This window comes from Nyctereutes procyonoides, unplaced genomic scaffold, assembly GCF_905146905.1.
Source record: "Nyctereutes procyonoides isolate TBG_1078 unplaced genomic scaffold, NYPRO_anot_genome, whole genome shotgun sequence".
NCBI classification, from domain to species: domain Eukaryota; kingdom Metazoa; phylum Chordata; class Mammalia; order Carnivora; family Canidae; genus Nyctereutes; species Nyctereutes procyonoides.
The window spans coordinates 34893167-34912441 of record NW_026575146.1 but is presented as its reverse complement, the minus strand read 5'-3'; the positions used below and the strand labels follow the sequence as shown (position 1 = coordinate 34912441).

General features: G+C 40.8%; 1 protein-coding gene across 4 annotated transcripts in view; it reads right to left on the bottom strand.

The window, feature by feature from the left end:
- Positions 1-16223: 16223 nt before the first annotated feature.
- L3MBTL3 (L3MBTL histone methyl-lysine binding protein 3) overlaps positions 16224-19275 on the bottom strand; it is a 120626-nt gene continuing 117574 nt past the window's right edge. For all 4 annotated transcript variants that reach the window (XM_055311624.1, XM_055311625.1, XM_055311623.1 and 1 more), the window contains one exon: positions 16224-17106. In XM_055311624.1, the coding sequence (XP_055167599.1) occupies positions 16963-17106 (144 nt within the window). In that variant the 3' untranslated portion in view covers positions 16224-16962. The remainder of the gene's footprint in view (positions 17107-19275) is intronic.

Sequence of the window (19275 nt, the reverse complement as noted above, 5' to 3'; positions counted from 1 at the left end):
GGAGGGAACACCACAGTGGCAGGGAGCACGGCCGTCACTTGCTGCCGATTGGCAGAGCTCCATCCCCAGACCTGGGGATCGGACCTTTATGTTGTGCCTCCAAGGTAGAGTTTTAATGCTGTCCATGTAAGAACCACTGAAGTTCCAGGACAAGACACGAGCTTTGTGAGTTTGCTCAGATTGCAGGATGCAGAGCGGCATCATGTGTAGTAGGTGTCCAGGCGGGCTTCCCTTCGCAGCTGCAGGGCTGCAGCCCTGCTGGGCCTTCCTACCGCGAAAGCAGCCTCCGTGTTCCAGCAGAATCCAGGTTAGAGAGGGGCAGTCCTTGCGTGGGCTCCAGCTGTCAGCTTAGACACCGAGCCCCTGCGGCCCCCCGTGGCCCACTGCGGCCTTCCGCAACCCTGCAGAGGAGGAGACCTGCGTGAGCAATCGTCCAGTTTGCATCCAACTCCAGTTACTGTTCCAGCCCAGGTATTGATTCCCTCGGAGTCACAGCTCTCACCCGGGCCCTCAGTGTCCCTTCGTCCATCCCCATGGCCACATGGAGTCTGGTCCCTGCTTCCTGCCTTGTCCTTCCCCTGACCTCTGGGGCATGTCCCCCGCCATCTCCCCCCATCCCCTCCCACTGTCTTTGCCCCTGAGACCAGACGCCCAGCCACCAGCTCGCCAACAGTTAGCAAGGCTGCCTGTCTGTGTAGACAGCAGGCACTACCCCAAGACGGCCACCCTGCACCCCCCTTCGTGCTGGCGACAGTCCTTCCCCTGTAACAGCCTCAAAGTGCTCATCACTAAGCCTCAAAGCACAGACCAGACAATTTTCAGGTTCCTTCTGGCTTTAATGGTACATAAATCATGAAAAGGTGAGGATTTTAAATTCTGATGCCACCAGTCATTCCTTGGAATACAGTGCTTGGATCTAGGCTACAACTTTCTGACATTATGTTAGTCCAGCCAGGTAGGAGCTTTCCAGAAGCCTGACGCTCCATGACATTTCATGAATCGGGCAGGGGTGTTGGGGGCACTGTTCAGCACACTGTAGGCCATGCATACTGGCCTCGGGCTGCTCACATTACCCGTTAGAGAGCTCCTACTACCTTACAAGAAAATGAAAGCTGCTTATAATTAGTTTCCTTTTCCTTTTTAAAAATCAAGATTTTTCTTTTTATTTAAAAACCTTCATTCCATACACTTGAGACTTGTAAAGGAACATACAGAGCATATGTCTAACTCATGACAAAACAAACACCAACTTGCAGCTTCGAGAGAACACTGTCCACACCATGTGTCTGCCCATTATTCTCGCCCGTCCCATCACCTGCTCTAACACCACTGCCCTGGACTCTGAATTTTAGGTTTCTCATTCACCTGCTTTTGAAACCTGTGAATTTGCCACCTACACCAGGTATCTTATATTATTGGGATTTGCTTGGTGGGCAGCCTACACAAGGATGCAGACGGTCATCAACGTTGACCTTTTCCTCCCTCAACATACTGTCTCTGAGATGCACCCGGGCTCCCTTCGGTGTGTGGTCCATTCACTCTTCTATTCGCTTAGAGATCTACTGTGACAGCAAAACACAGTTTACCCGGCCGTGTTTCCAGTTCCTGCGTCCTGAGCTCGGCTGCCCAGCGTTCCTGTTGCGCGGCTGGGGTAGGGTTGCCAGCGCTTGGCCAGGGCATGGAGGTGGGGAGAGGCCGGCACACAGGTCCTGCACACATGCAGCAGTCGGAGCCCCCGCCTGTCCCCGGGCGAACACAGTCACACTCACCAGGCGCACCTGTCACCGTGTCCCCCGGTCCTGCCCCGAGGGAGACCCGTTCAGACAAGGAACCGGGTACCTCCCCCTGCCCCAGGGAGGACGCCAGTGGATCCGGAGTAAAATGCGACTTGTTCCTATTCTCACTGTCATCATTTATGGGGTTCGTCATCTTTCACATTCATAGAACATTCACCTTTCCCTCTCTGTGAGATGCCCACTCATGCCTTTTATCTATTTCTTGGGGTTGCCCTTTTTAAAAAATTTATTCATAAGTATTCTTTACATGTTGCATTACACTCCACCGGTTGGATCACTGTAAATATCTTCTACTTTGTGCCTTCCGTTTTGAATTTATGAAATCTTTTGACCAAAAGTTTATGATTTCAATGGAGTGAGATTTATTAATCGTTTCTCTTGTGATTAATACTTTAAAGAACTCCTTTCCTACCTTGAAATGTTAAGAATCATTTTTATATATTTCTTAAAATTTAAAGTCCTGCCTTAACATTTAAGTTCTTAAGCCAAGGGATCCCTGGGTGGCGCAGCGGTTTGGCGCCTGCCTTTGGCCCAGGGCGCGATCCTGGAGACCCGGGATAGAATCCCATGTCGGGCTCCTGGTGCATGGAGCCTGCTTCTCCCTCTGCCTGTGTCTCTGCCTCTCTCTCTCTCTGTGACTATCATAAATAAATAAAAATTAAAAAAAAAAGTTCTTAGGCCAAGTGTAATTTCCTTTTGTATAAGGTGTGTGGTATGGATCTGTTTTCTTCTTCCTTTTTTCACATATGGATAAACAGTTTTCTGTACTTTTTATAAAACAGTCCTCTTTCCCAGGCATTTGTGATGTCACCTCTGTTCTTTCTAGAGATCTGCATCTAGAAGCTCTGCTGTGTTGCCCCAGTTATCTATCCCTGCATGAACATCAACTTTCCTCATCTACATAGTTGTAAAATGCCTTGATACTTTTCAATTTCCATCACAGCCTAATTATTATCTTTTAAGGTGTGCCTTGGTCATTCTTGGGTTTTTAAATCTTTTATGTGAATGTTAGAATCAGCTTGAATTCTTAAAACATTGATTTTTTGGGTTTTGATAAAAATATTGTTGAATCTACAGTTCCATTTGGAGAAAGGTGACTTCCTTAGGATTTTGAGTTTTTCTCACAGTGAACATGGTAGGTATATCTATTTATTTATCTTGATAATATTTTCTAATCATTTTATAATTTTCTCCATAAAGACCTTTATGGAGTATTTTTTATTAGTTCTATTCTTAGGTGCTTTACAGTTTTTGTTGCAACTGTAAAAAATTACATATTGTTAGCAAATTTCTATATTTATCTTACATTCAGTTGCTTTATAAAACTCTCTTTAATTGTAATAAATTACATGTATGCCATTTTGAGTTTTCTCTTAATCAAATCACATAATTTACGAATGATGACAGTTTTGTTTCTATCTTTCTAATTTTTATGCCTTTTGTTTCTCTTTCTTATCTTACTACTCTGGCTAGGATCTCTTGTAAAAGGCTGAATAAGAATATAGTAGGCATCTCTGTCTTCTTTCTGATTTTAAGGAAAATTCTTTTAAAATTTCACCATTAAAAATGTTAGCTCTAAGTTTTTGGTAAATAACTATAAGTCTCAAAAATTTTTCTTCTTATTTTGATGACAGTTTTTTTTTCTTTAAAGGGATGTTGAATTTTATACAATTTTTCTGCATTATTTGAAATATGGTCATTTAAAAGAACTTTAATTGGTTAATGCAGTATATGATATTTATTCCTATTTAGATAATCCAGGTTAATTATAGAACTGTTATATGTCATATTTCTCAAGACCTATTTCTTTTTGGTCCAAATCTTTCTGTCACAGTGGCCCTAAGACTTCAGGGGTGCATGGGTGGCTCAGTCAGTTGAGCATCTGTCTCTTGATTTCAGCTCAGGTCATGATCTTGGGGTTCTGGAATTGAGTCCCGCATGGGGCTCTTTGCTCAGCAGGAAGTCTGCTTCTCTCACTCTGTCCATCTTCCACCGCTCATGCTCTCTAAAATAAATAAATCATTTTTTTAAAAAAAAATCAGATTTCAATATGAAAAGTGCCTGAAATATAATGGGCAAGTGAATCATACTTCCCTTTAGTTTACTGTAGTTCCCTTAGTAATGTCAGACCAGTGTATTTCTGGGATAAGCTCAAGTTAGTTGTTCCTTATTCACAGTATTTATGAATATCTTCATGAATGAGACTGACTTGTAATGTCCCCTTTATGATGTTCTTTCAAGTTTGGGGATTCATAGAATGGATTGAAATCCTTCATAGAATTCCTTGTCCCCCCCCCCGAATTTGTGAAATAATTTGCATAAATTTGGAACACTCTCTTTTGAAAGTGTAGAATTTGTCTATAAAACCTTTAGGTTCTGGCTTTATATTCTTTGTGGAAAGACTTCTATTTTCTAATTAAATTTATGCAAGATTATGGGAATTTCTTTTTAGTTGGTTTGATAAGTTATACTTTTCTAGAGATTTGTCACTTTAGTCTGTCTTGCTAGTCATCCTATGTTCATAGAAAGTAGGTCTACCTGAAGTTTTCAACCAAATCTTTCTTCTTTCTTTCTTTCTTTCTTTCTTTCTTTCTTTCTTTCTTTCTTTCTTTCTTTTTTTGGTAGGAGGCAGATTATTTATTTAAAAATATTTTATTTGAATTCTAGTTAGCTAACATACAGTGCAATATTGGTTTCAGGAGTAGAATTTAGTGATTCATCACTTATGTACAACACCCAGGGCTCATCATAACAAATGTCCCTCTTAATACCATCATTCACTTAGCCCATCCTCTGCCTCCCTCCCTCCATCAAGGAGTTTGATGTTTGTTCTCTATCATTGAGTCTCTTTTACAGTTTGCCTCCTTCTTTCTTTTTATCTCCCTTCCCATATGTTCATCTGTTTTGTTTCTTAAATTCCACATATGAGTGAAAAATATGATATTTATTTTTCTTTGACTTATTTCACTTAATGTAATACTTTGGCTCCACCATTTCTTTATAAATGGTAAGATTTTGGTTTTTTTTTTTTGATGGCCAAGTAATAGTCCATTATACACACACACACACACACACACACACACACACACTCACCACATCTTTATCCATCCATCAGTTGATAGACATTTAGGCTCTTTCCATAGTTTGGCTATTGTGGATAATGCTGCTATAAACATCGGGGTGTATGTACTCTTCAAATCTGCATTTTTGCATCCTTGGGGTAAATACCTAGTAGTACAATTGCTGGGTCAGAGGGTAGCTAGATTTTTAACTTTTGGAGGAAGTCCACACTGTTTTCCAGAGTGGCTGCACCAGTTTGCATTCCCACCAGCAGTGTACGGGTTCCCCTTTCTTCACATCCGTTCCAACATCTGTTGTTTCCTGAGTTGTTAATTTTAGCCCTTCTGACAGGTGTGAGGTGGGATCTCATTGTGGTTTTGGTTTGTATTTCCTTGATGATGAGTGATGTTGAGCATCTTTTCATGAGTCTGTTGGCCATCTGGATGTCTTCTTTGGAAAAGTGTCTATTCATGTCTTCTGCCCATTTCTTAACTGGATTATTTGATTTCTGGGTGTTGAATTTGGTTAAGTTCTTTATAGACTTTGGGTACTAGCCCTTTATCTGGTGTCATTTGCAAATATCTTCTCCCATTCCATAGGCTGCCTCTTAGTTCTGTTGACTGTTTCCTTCACTATGCAGAAGTTTTTTATCTTGATGAAGTCCCAATAGTTCATTTTTGCTTTTGTTTCTCTTGCCTCTGGCAACACATCTAATAAGAAGTCGTTGTGGCCAAGATCAAAGAGATTGCTGGCTAGGTTCTCCTCTAGGATTTTGATAGTTTCCTGTCTCACATTTAGATCACATTTTGAATTTATTTTTGTGTATGGTGTAAGAAAGTGGTACAGTTACTTTCTTCGGCTATATTGCTTCCAGTTTTCCCAACACCATTTGTTGAAGATACTGTCATTTTTCCATGGATATTCTTTCCAATTTTGTCAAAGATTTGTAGATCATATAGTTGTGGGTCCATTTCTGCACTCTCTGTTCTGTTCCATTTATCTATTTGTCTGTTTTTGTGCCAGTACCACACTGTCTTGATGACTATAGCTTTGTTCTTAGTTCAATAGAGCTTTGTTCAAGTTCAATAGAGCTTGAAGTCTGGAGTCCTGATGCCTCTGGCTTTGCTTTTCTTTTTCAGGATTGCTTTGGCTCTTCAGAGTCTTTTGTGGTCCCATACAAATTTTAGGATTATTTATTCCAGTTCTGTGAAAAATGCTAGTGGTATTTTGAGAAGGATTGCACTGAATGTGTACGTTGCTTTGGGTAGTATAGGCTTTTTAACAATGTTCTTCCAATCCATGAGCATGAACTGTTTTTTCCATTTCTTTGTTCCTTTCAATTTCTTTCATAATTTTTAAGAAGATGTCAGAGTACAGATTTTTTACCTCTTTGGTTAGATTTATTCCTAGGTATCTTACTGGTTTTGGTGCAATTGCAAATGGAATCAATTCCCTGATTTCTTTTTCTGCTGCTTGCTTATTAGGATATAGAAATACAACAGATTTCTGTATGTTGATTTTATATGCTGTGACTTTGCTGAATTCATGTATCAGTTCTAGCAATTTTTTGGTGAAGTCTTTCAGGTTTTCTGCATAGAGTATTATGGCATCTGCAAATAGCTAAAGTTTGAGGACTTTGCCAATTTGGATGCCTTTTATTTCTTTTTGTTGTCCGATTGCCCCTCAACAAATTTCTCTAGAAACACTTTTTTTTTTTGTTTTTGGCTCCTCAAACTTAATGTCTTAGATTTTTAATGAATATGTGAGGTATTTCCTAGCCATCCCACCTCACCCAATTTACTCAAATTTATAGTAAATATAATTGACAGTTTATTGTCACTAAATACCCAGTTATTGTTTTGAATTTGGATTTTATCACATGGTAGTGCAGCTATAAATAGATTTACAAAGGAAAAATAAAACAATAGCAATAACAAGACCTTAACTTAAAACCTTCTTATCTCTTTTCATATTTAAATGAATAGAAATAAAAAACATTCCTGTTAGGTGTGAACCTTCTGGATAATCTAGGTTTCCACTAAAAGAGTATGTAGAAATGAAGTAACTCTTACATCTGTCAGGAGAAGAGATTGTAATTCCATAGTAAGAAATGAACTATCTGTTTTGTTAAAGACTGTCCATTTGTTAACCACATCCAAGGCCAGGTGTAATCACACATGGCGATGCTCACCTGAGGAGTGCATTGAGAGAGCGTAGTAACAACAGGCTATGATTCAATTTCTCACAGAGTGTTAAACTGCCACTTGGAAAAATGGAACATACTGATAATTCAACAATAATTTTCAGGAAGAAACTGTTTGTTTAGATTCTGAGGCAGATGAACATATTAACTGGTTCCAGCAAGAATATATGAAAACAGAAAAGGACTGGAGAGAAATTGATAAGAGGATGAGTCAGACTTTGGAAATAAGAAGAAAGTTGATTAGCAGCAGAGCACCTCTCAAGGACATCCTTAAGATGTTTCCTTTCCTGAAGTGCCCTTATCAGGTACCTTTATTTGCTTATAATATTCTCTGATTTTAATGTCCAAATGGATTTTCCTCTTTTCTTTTGGAGTGTAACAGTACTAAAGATGGGTGTGGATCTCAGTAGGGTGCACAGGGCTCCACAGGCTACAACTGGGACCACTTGGTAAGGATTTCTGGAAGCATATTCTAATAACATGCACTGCCTGTCTTCAGATTTAAAGATTTCCCTGTCATTGAACACACTGTGGAGGCCGGAGGGGGTTGGGGGTGGGGGACCACTACTTGGGGGTATATTGACAGTGTGAAACATTTTGCCTTGTGTGCATTTAGACAATCAAGAGAGTCTACTCAGAAATTGTTAGTATGCAGCATTACTCAAAATCTGTTTATGATCTCAAATAACTTCATAAAGTGGTCTTCTAATACATGAAGTTAAATAGGCAAATCAAATATCCTTCCGTTTAGTTTACTCATGGTGACCATTAGAAGCTCCTATTACAATGTTAGTGGAATGTTAGCCGAAGCATATAATAAAAGATTCATCAAGGTTTTTACCTGGGAACACATTTCGTGGGAGACTTCTGTGGGTGCCATCAACTATTTTGAAAATAATAAGTTGTATATGTTATTCTTCCTCCAAAAAATGAAAAAGAACCTGCCTGCATATTTTATCTTAATAATAGTCTCTAGCAAACATCTGAGTGCTTACTAGGCAGGAGGCATATTTTCAGGGCCTCACATGGATGATTTTTTCTATCTGTCTCTCAGCAACACTACCTTGGTTATTAGTTGCTTTCTCTTCATCTTTGGGTTGCTAGGGACAGGAATAGCCAGGAGGCTTTGGCTATTGAGAGTAGGCCACACTGACACACCTGTAATATATTGTTTGAAAGCAAAACCTTGGGGCGCCGGGGTGGCTCAGTCAGTTAAGCATCTGCCTTCAGCTCAGATCATGATCCCAGGGTCCTGGGATCCAGCCCCACGTCCAGCAATCTGCTCTGGGGGGAGCCTGCTTCTCCTGCTCCCTCTGCCCCTCCCCCCAGCTCATGCTCTCTATCAAATAAAAATCTTAAAAAAAAAAAAAAGCAAAACCTTGTCAAATGGATAGCCTATAAACTCCTTAAGGGTAAAGAGCATATTTAAAGATCTTAGTAGCTTTCCAAATGCCCTGCAGAACACTGCGCAGGCCACAGGAGTGAAATCCTGATTTTCGGAGTGCTGGTTAAGTTAGTAGATGGTTGGGGTCTCGGTCTGTCTGGGCTGCTGTAACAAAAATACCATAGACCAGGTGGCTTCTAAAGGACAGAAAACGTATTCAACGGTTCTAGGGGTGGGGAAGCCCAGGACCAAGACACTGGCGGATGTGGTGTCTGGGAGTTGGCTTTTTGGGTCATGAATGGGCCTTTCTAGCTGTAACTTAACATGGCTGAAGGAGCGATGTAGCTGCCCGGGTCTCTCTTGTAAGGGCGGGACTCTCATTCATGAAGGCTCCACCCTCATAGCCAGGCCCCTCTCAAAGTCCCCACCTCCTAATACCATCCCTCCGAGCATTAGGTGTGACATATGAATTTTGGGAGGACATAAATATTCAGTTCATAGCTGTTGGTGAGGCTGTGTGGACACTGATGTTGCAGCCTTAGGGGTCTTCACAGGGGTGTGGGGCCTGTGTAGGTTTAGTGATTAAAACAGACAAGCTGTGTGGTTCAGTAGCCTTTTGAAGAACCATAGCTGAGCATGAGTCTGGGGGCGGGGAGGTTGGAGAGAGACTTTAGACCTAAGGCTGTGTCTCTCATGCTTTAAGTCTCTTTTTCTCCCACTCCCTCAGGCATTTCATCCTTTCTATCAAAAATATGGATTGGGATATGGTTTTTGTAAGGACTGTACTAAAAATAAGGTCGCGTATCTATCGTTTTAAGCCTGAGAGTTGAATCTTTTAGATTTTTGCCGGAAGTACCTCCATAATTAAGCCTTTTAGAGCCAGCTGGGATTTACAATTTATAAAAAACCTTATTGTGAATAAAAGCAAGCTTGACCTCACTTACAAATACATAGCTGACAAACAATCCCTAAGCAGGACAGTTGCCCCTGCTGCAAACCACTCCCACTGTGAAGCCTGGCGAGCCCAGGGAGCTTGTGGGCACAGGTGTGGCAGAGGAGCAGCCAGGGTGGGACACTGGACCACGGAATCTACATGGATCCTGCTCACCACCTGCACTCATCAACCTCCTCCCTTCAAAACACTTTCAACAGAAAATGAGAATAGTATTTAGAAACTAAGATTTCAGCCCTAGGTGTGCTTGTTGCTACAGAGGTGTTATTGCTCTATGGTTTCCCAGAGAACCAACCCGGGATACATACCTTTACACACGCACACGCACACACAGATCTGTATCAGTCCATTATCCACACATCAAGTATTAAAAACCATGAATTCACAATTGTACCTCCAATTCCAACCCAAACCAGACGGTTTACTCCAATCAACCACCTTTCCATACATTCTCTCTTCAACAGCGAGAAACCAGGCACCCATTATCCTCAACGTCTTTATTTAGTTGTGTTGCCTTCCCCAGACTTTACACAGCCAAACTCCTGGCGGTGAATGATCAGTCACAGAAAAGCCCCTCTCTCCATACTCCACGTTTCATCCCACAGGTTTCTTATCTTCATCCCCTTTTTGTTATTCAGATTAATTTCTATTGATCTATCTTCAAGTTCATGAAACTTTTCTTTGTATTTCCCAATATGTGTTTCTCTATTCAGAGATGTTTTCATCTCAGTAGATATTATTCTCAAATCGATTTTCAATTTGGCTCTTTTAAAATATTTATCCCATTTCTCCATTGAGATTCCCCAGTGATGATACATGGAATTCACTGGTCTTACCACAATCCTAGATGAGTGGTCTTATTATAGAGAGCCGCCATGCCTTTATGATTCATGTACACATACACCTTGTGTTTTAGCTCCTTCTTGACCTTAGAAATTAATATAATTAGTGGTCTATTTCATGTAATTGAGAATCAGAACAGTCATTGTTTTGTTGAGACATATTTGGGTAATGTTCAAATTTGGAAGAATTTTTAAAAGTAATAAACCCATTCAAGTAAGTTTAAAGCTATTGAATAGAAGGGCAGCAGTGTAATGTGTGTTCCAGTTTTCTGATAACTACTTTTGGACCCCGAGATGATCTACCTAAGTGTTCAAGAAATGAGGAGACCCTGTGGGTAGTACCCAACTTTGCTTTACAGAGTTTTAGGGAAAGTGATGATTTACATTAATTTCTACCAGTGCAAGTGATGATGAATTCTTATAATGCCACTTGGTCAAAAAAAGTGGGGAGGCAGTAGTGGTGGTGCAATTCTTGGAGCAGGAGAACTTGGCAGGAAATGGTGGTTTTGAGTAAAGGAGTTTCCACATGGGTAAACTGGTTTGCTTCTACTTTGCAGTCAGATCTCCTACACTTAATTTTTTAGCTCACCACTTATTTTTGTCTCTAAGGCTCTCCCCTTTCCCTTTGGGGATCCCTTTGGGATGCTATGTTTAGGTATTTTTGAAGGTTTGCTTCCGAAAACCTAACAGTTTTTTAAAATTTTGCCTCTTGTTGGGTACCACCTAAAGAAATATAAAGTACTAGAATCTTAGCTGGTAACCAAAAAGCCAAAATATGCATATATACATTGGAACCCCCATTTAGTTGAGTTTGCATGCAAATTTTTAATTCTGAGGTATAGAAGTTTGCTATGTCCATTATTTATCTTGTTTATCCTATCCATTTCAGGCTTTCATTCTTTCTTCCTCCTCTGTCTTTAAGTCTTTATTTCTCCTCTACAGCTACTCAAATATCTTGTGTACATTTTAAACTAGCATTAAAAGCTTAATATAATCCCAAAGAGTTATTTACTCCCTTACATTCTATACATTAATTTTTTTTTTTTAATTTTTTTTTATTTATTTATGATAGTCACACAGAGAGAGAGAGAGAGAGGCAGAGACATAGGCAGAGGGAGAAGCAGGCTCCACGCACCGGGAGCCCGACGTGGGATTCGATCCCGGGTCTCCAGGATCGCGCCCTGGGCCAGAGGCAGGCGCCAAACCGCTGCGCCACCCAGGGATCCCTATACATTAATTTTTCTTGTAATCTTTTTCTTCTTTTTTCTAGATGTTCAGAGAATTCCAACTTCTTACAAGAACAGATGTTTATAAAAAAACAAAGCACATTTTGGAATCCTATTCAGAAAATATACTGGCTTCTTTTTCAGTGGTGGACAATCCAATCAGTATTGCATTGCAAGAAAAAAATGAAATAGCACACAGATGAAGACATGTTGAAACGTTAGTAAACCTGGGGGTGGGACAATCTCATCTTAGTTATCTGTATAATTTAGGATACTTAGAAAAGCTCTGTTTTGGAAATAAGTAATTCAGTGAAACAACATGCAGGATAAAAAAAAATGTCTCGAATAGGAGGAGCTGAGGTATAGAATTAAAAGTACAATTGATATTATAAAATTATATTTAGAAAACTAGTAACCTGTTAATTTCATAATACCAATCACAAGGTAAAGCATACTAAAATCTTCCTGGCTGATGGACAGAGACTACAGGACTCTTATCTTCTCCTGGTCATGACCTGGAGGGCAGAACACGAGATGTTAGTTAAACGATTGTGAAACACTGATGCAAGAAGACTGGTTTATTATCTGTAGAAGCAAATGATTTTAAAAAAACAACACCATGTTTTAAGACTGGCTTTTGCTTATTAGTTGGCAAGACATTATTTTTACTCGGACTTTAAGCACGTTTGTTTTGGCAGATATGAAGATGACAGCCACATGTTTGCTCCTACCAGATGTCTTTGGGGATGATCCCAGCCTGTTTGTCATTGTGAATGAGAAGGTATGCAGTACTTCCGTGATCACTGGGTTTGACATTTTACATCTTCCTAAGACAGCTTATTTGAAAACAGGGTGATAGTCTCTTTTGAAATACGGTTTGGTCATATTTACAAATATGCTGCAGTACAACAAGCTCATTTACTGTAATGTTGTGGTTGAAGCATCTTTTAGTATTTACTACTTTCCTTATCAGACAGTGGTGACTCTATTATCCTTTTTCTCAGGTGCAAGTTTCCACACCCGTGTTAGAAGTCAAGAATCCTTTCAACATTGATGTCTGTGAATTTTCTTTGTATTTAGAAAAAGAGAAGCTCACAAGGGTAGACGACTGTGTTACAGCCTTGGCTGCACTCATAGCTGCCTTCCATGTATTTGGAGTTGAGTGTCCAAGAAGACTGTCCCAAACTCTCAACTTCCTAGAGACACTTATTTTTGATATCCACCGTCCCTACTTTCCTTCTACGAAAGAAAAGATAAAGGCAATAGGATTTCAACATCCAGTTACGAAATGGCATGCCAAATATTGAATCAGAATTGATCTCTAGGACAGCTAAAATTTTATTGAAAAAATTGTTTTGACTTAGCATTGTCGTAGAGGTAGTTGTTAGAAAATTGTCTCCAAGATGCAAATGATCTCGTACCTTCTATCTTTATGATTAGATACTGAAAATTCTTTGTGGAATCCTGTAATAAAATACTATGTTAAAGAGCTGTTTGAGTTCTAAGAAATTCCATGGTTCAAGCTACACTTTTTAAAAAATATTTATTTATTTTGAGAGAGAGTAAGAGAGAGCACATGCATAAGTGGGAGGGGCAGAGGGAGAAGGAAGGAGAATCTCAAGCAGACTCTGCACTGCGCACGGAGCCCAATGTAGGGCTCGATCTCATGACCCTGAGACCATGACTTAAGCCAAAACCAAGAGTTGGTGCTCAACTGACTGTGACACCCAGGGGCCTCCCAAGCTACACTTTCAAGAGTGCTTTAGTTTTTGAAAAACCCTACACTTCAGATACACTCGACTCCTTTGATTAGCATATGATCCCTTGCAGTTGCCCCAGTGTGCCTACCCTTAGGAGATGTAATACCTGGGGGCTGTACTTTTGTGGCCTATGGGCTCCTCTATGGTCTCAATATGGCTTGGAAACATTTTGATCTCGAAAATTCTAAGGAGATATACATACTCTCTAGTTCTTGCCCTAAGCCGACCTGCCTGTGCCAAGCTTTTTGGTTTCTTTCAATCACATTTGTTGAGAACAAAGGCAGCCTTGTTCCTGAGGTCTCCTCACTGATGACGGGATCTCACTGGCACAGGTCCTGATCTTCTTCCCTCCCTTGACATACAGTGATGGTCCCACTCATCTCCTCATGCCGTTTCTACTTTCCCCTGGCTTTGATGTAAAGTGTGGGGGATGTGCCCTCGCTGCTGCTCAGGTGTGTTTGGTCTGTAAATATGGACCTGACTTGTCAGTCCCAGAGCCTTCTGGGCACCAGTTTCTTTATTTTTTTTTTAAGATTTTATTTATTTATTCATGAGAGAGAGAGAGAGAGAGAGAGAGAGAGAGAGAGGCAGAGACACAGGTAGAGGGAGAAGCAGGCTCCATGCAGGGAGCCCAACATGGGACTCGATCCCGGGTTTCCAGGATCACACTCCAGGCCGAAGGCGGCGCTAAACCGCTGGGCCACTGGGGCTGCCCATGGGCACCAGTTTCTAGTTTTTGGCTCAGCCCCTTCCTCAACTTGCTCTCCTGCTATCTCAGAAGCCCAGGTCCTGGCTCCTCATGCACCCAGCTCAGAATCTCATGTTGAAATTCCATTTGTTCTGTTCCTAGAGACAGTACCTAAGTACTTCTTAGGTCTGACAAGACTCAGTGCACTCTAAGTATTTTATAAAGACAATGACAACAATGACAACACTACAGTTCTGAGACGCTTCTTGATAATCATCATCACAGTATCCACATGACTTATCAGTTTAGACAAAACAGATTGGTATAGAGGCCAAAGAGCTTTAAGTGTCCTAATGCGTCCATCACAATGCAGTGGGCATTTCTGGGGGTACCTCAAATTAATTTTTTAAGTTTAAGAAGAAAGGAGCTCATAGGAATTATTGAAAAACTATTTTTCAGGACCTATATCTCTGGAAATACTTATTCTGCAAATACTTATTCTAATGCCTCTTTCTCCATAAGCACTGCTCTTTAAAATGGTAAGTTAGTGAGACAAAAAATGAAGGTTCGATCAGCTGCCCACCCCACAATGACTGTGCACTAACTGCTTGCATCATGGGGACAGGCGGGGTCGATGCACTGTCAACCTTACTCAAACCAGTGCTGGGACGTGCCTTTCATTAGAATGTGCCTTTAGTTCCTTACAAACTTTCCTTTATTTCTCTACTCTCCCTTTAGTTCCATAATCTGTCTTATTTTCCCTCCCCCAACTGAATTTACCAAACTCTTAAAGCTTCCTTTCCTTGGGAAGTACATGTTCTCTGCGGCTAAAGGTCAGTGAGAGCCCCTCTCTATTCCCAGAGGTTGGGGAAAGACAGGGGTGGTGCTGCAGGGACATCGCAGAGAGGTTTGGCCCTAAGCACAGCAGCAGACAGGAGCTGAACGTGAGGGCAAATACACGTAAGCTTTACTGTCTCTCCGTGGCACATCTGTCCCCAGGGCTCCGATGGCCCTGCCACTTGGTAAATACTCCTATTGTTGACTCACCTAAGTCTGTTTTCTTTGGAGGCCGAGTCTACTGAATCCAGAAGTTGCAAAATGGCAGCCTGTGGTTATATTTCAACCTGCAGACAGGTCCAATTTGACTTACACAGTGTTTGTAATCTTTAAAAAAAATCTCTTATTTACTTACTTATGTACTGTCATTCTTTCCATCGCCTGGGACGTAGTTTGACAATTTTGAATCCAGTGGATTCATTACAGAATGAGGTAATGCTCAAATCTTCAACATTGGTTCTGCTCTCATTTGCCTGTTTAACAAGCTTTCTAAAAAAAAAAAAAAAAAAAAATTACAAATGTAAAAAAAAAGCATCTGCAATTAAGATTTTATTTCATTCATGTCAGATATAATAATAGTGCAACTCGAATGTACAAATTCTGAACAAAACAAAACAAAAAAAAAACCCAAAAACAAAAAATTTATCTAAGTGGATTCATGCAAAGAAATGAAAGGGACACTGTAGATGCCATGGCCCTTTTGAATTATAACAAATGCAAAGGCCTGCTAATAGACTCCCCACGGGGTACATCAAAGGAAGTCCTACATCAGAAAAAATGAGGGCAACTAAGAAGAGAGGTGAACTTGCCCCAGAATTCAGACAGCATGCTACAAACGTGCTTCCTACTTTTATAATAGCTCTCGAATAAATGGCCAATCCTAGAAGCAGACATTATATCTGAAGCCTGATAAAATCATTTACCTTTTGTATTGGAAAGGCATTCTCACAAAAGAAACACGACTGCTATCAGTTCATAGGTAATCAAGGGCTTTCATCTAAAGTGCACCTGTACATTTATAAAACTTCGGTGAACCCTTCTAGAGAAAGGAATCTTTCTAAAACGGAGGTTCTTGCATAACTGCTTTGGGAAGTTGCCTCCTGGATCTGTGAGCATTTAGAATCTTTGTGTTGACTGGTGTTGCTCGCTCACAACACCCTGCCTCTTCAGTAAAATCCATATACTCTCTCTCCAGCCAACCCCAAGAAAACCTCTGGGTCTGGAGGAAGAAGATCCGGGACAGAGCTTTACGGATTAGTGTTTCCAGCAACAGAACGACCCCTTCAGCTCCACAAAGCACCACAGTTCCTTCACCTACAATTAGAGAGAAGCTCAAGATCATCTCATAAATAGTTCAAGATCCTTACAAAGACACCCCCCCCAATAGAACTGCATATTCCTTTGATACCACTGGACTCTTGTAAATACATAGGGCACCACAACGTAGAAGACTGATGCCATTCAAATACATCGCCTAATTTATTTATATATTTTATTTTTCAGTTCCATTATTTATATACACGTTTTTGGTAATTATAGTAAAGATGCTGGTGAAAAGTAATTTGTTTAACATTTCATAATACGTGCAAAAGTAAAAACACTGATTTAAGGAAAAGTAATCTCTACCACCGTTCGGCCCCAACAAATTATGACAAGCAGTTAGGCAGTATCATGACTTGCAAAGTTATTGTCAGCATAATGTTGCAATTCAAAATATGGCACAGAATGAATAATACAGGTAACAGTCCCACTGGCCAACCTCAGCCAGGTTTTGACTAATTTGGTATAAGTTGAAGTTGGATTATATAAAAAGGTTTCTGAAAGTACTGAAAAAGAAACAGTGTGCATGAAAGAGAATTCAACAATGTTTACAAAATGCCAAAAGTTCTTACTCTGATCCCCCCTTTTACCATAAATAATTAACGAAGTCCCCTTCCCCCCCACCCCACCCCCAGCCTCAAAAAGATGTACAAAGATAAATTCAGCTCAGTGAACAGAACCAAAGGATGACCGCTGTTAGACAGTACTTGGTTAAAAGCCGAAGCATTTTCATAAGGATTCGTATATACTGTCTCTTGAGGAATATAAATAATCTGATAGCATCGCTCTCGAGTTTTGGAGACTTCTCGCATAGGAGTTATAACTGTCCTTGTGCTTTGAATAAAACATGAGCTTTAAAGCAGAAAAGCTGATGGTATTCAAAATTCACCATCTTCAAAGTTCATTGTGAGAGTTCTTCTCAGCAGCTTTGAACATCAGGATAGAATTGAAAATTTTGAGAGCAGGGCCCAACTTAATGCTCATAATCTTAACAATGTCTGTTTGGGTCATAAGCAGAAAGGCTTCTCCGTCGATTTGCTAAAATGGGACGAAAAGACAAAAAAAGATTATGAATTAATTGCATGTGGTGTCGTGACAAATAGCCAAAGTTGAGTTATCAGCTGTCTTCTGAGAGCCACGCGAGAACGGCACAGACAAGAGTTCACGTGTGTGAACATTTCCTGAGTAATGATCTTTTCTTATCTACAATAACCAAATGTGGACTGGAAGCAAAGTAAAAACTCAGTTGTCTGAAAAATCGGCCTGCAGGAAATGGAAGATGCCCATATCTCCCTGTAATTACCCTGACTTAGGCAACGAGTCAAGAAGAACTTGGAAGACTCTGGATGCCTCAGATCCAGTTCCCATTCTGGTAGATTTTAGGATGACAGATGAGAAGCAGCACACAGCTGTTTGTGGATATAAACAAAGGAATTCAGGCAGGTATGTTGGCTGCATGCTAACATTTTTTTTTAAATTAGCTTTCCATAATGAAGAAAAAAACAGTGATAAATAACATTCATTTTTAGAGTGGCCACGATTACTCTTCATATACAGAAAAAGAGCAGCTACTAACAAGGGCAAACTAATTATTTTTAAAATTTTATAACAGGGGCAAGCAACAGCATAGATGCAAACGCATCAGTGAAAGTGGCAAATGTGGTGTGAAGAAGTGTAGACTATGCTGGTTCTTCTACTAGGTGGGGCGGCCATGGGAAACAGCCTTCCCTTCTCAGGTCTCTTCTGAGATTAAAATTCTGTGCTGGTACAGGAGAGAAAGCTTTGAGGCTCAGAGGTACAGCTCTGAAGAAGATGATGTCTAGTTTAGTGGACAGAACAAAGGAATGGTCTTTCTGTAAAATTTTCAGGTTTGGGAGTATTCCACCAACTTTAAAAAAATAATTTGTGTCTCTTTCAGTTTTCCCATTTTACACAAAAAGGAAAATAAATAAATAGATAAATAAATACATAAATATTTAAAAAATAAAAAAAAAAGGAAAAGGAAAACACACGTTTGCCCTCCGCCTCACACGCAGAGACAGACACATGTAGAGGGAAGATGACGTGAAGACAAAGACAGAAAACCAGCAACATGCCAAGGAGGGGCCTGAAACAGATCCTCTCTCCCGCCCTCAGAAGGAAGCTACCCTGTCAACACCCAGACTCCCGGCCTGTGGGCCTCTAGGCCCCAGACCCGGGAGACAATACATTTCCACTGCCTAAACTGCGGGTTGGTGGCTCTTGGTCATGGCAGCTGGGGCAAGCCAATTCTGTGAATAGTTCACCAAACAAAGGCTGAAATATTTAGTGGCTGTATAAGATTTTCTTCATTTCTCTAAAGATATGACAAATCTGTAAACTCTCTTCATCAGTAAGAACTAGGGATCCCTGGGTGATGCAGTGGTTTGGCGCCTGCCTGTGGCCCAGGGCGCAATTCTGGAGACCCGGGATCGAATCCCACGTCGGGCTCCCTGCATGGAGCCTGCTTCTCCCTCTGCCTGTGTCTCTGCCTCTCTCTCTCTCTCTCTCTGTGACTATCATGAATAAATAAATAAAATCTTTAAAAAAAAAAAAAAAGAACTAGGGTCATCCGATGCGACTTTTAAGAATCATTTGGAAACAGTTGCCTAATTCCCATCAAGCAAAGCCGCGCACAAAGGCAGGCCTCAGCAGAATCAACGGTCTGGCTGAGGTCCTCCAAGTCATGAATGGAAATGCTGACTGACAGATGGGTTCCCAAAGAGCCCATCACAAAGATAGACTTGTCTCCTAGAACCCTGGGCCCTACTGAGCCTCCCACAGAGACCCTGTAAGAATGTATCATGACAGACGACTAATGACAGGAAACTGAGAGAGGCAACGATGGAATCTGAACACCAGAGTCGGGTGAGAAGGGAGGGTGTTCAAGGTTACACGAGGAAGGAAAGGTCACCCTGAGGTCACTATAGCTCACACAGGCTGCTCCAGCATGCAGCCACACCGGCACGCCGCATTGGAAGGAAGGAAGCTTAATTTGAGAAAATTCTAAGAACAGCGATCACTGCAAGGTAATAACGGGCTTGTTTTTTGTCGTTGTTATTTTGTTTTTTGCTTTTGTAACGTATATGAACTGGTCTAACTCCAGAGATGACACATCTTGCTAAAGGCCCAAATCTCCGAAGGAGGATTTGGAGCTTGGGGTCCTGGCCTTGTATCTCATTGCTCTTT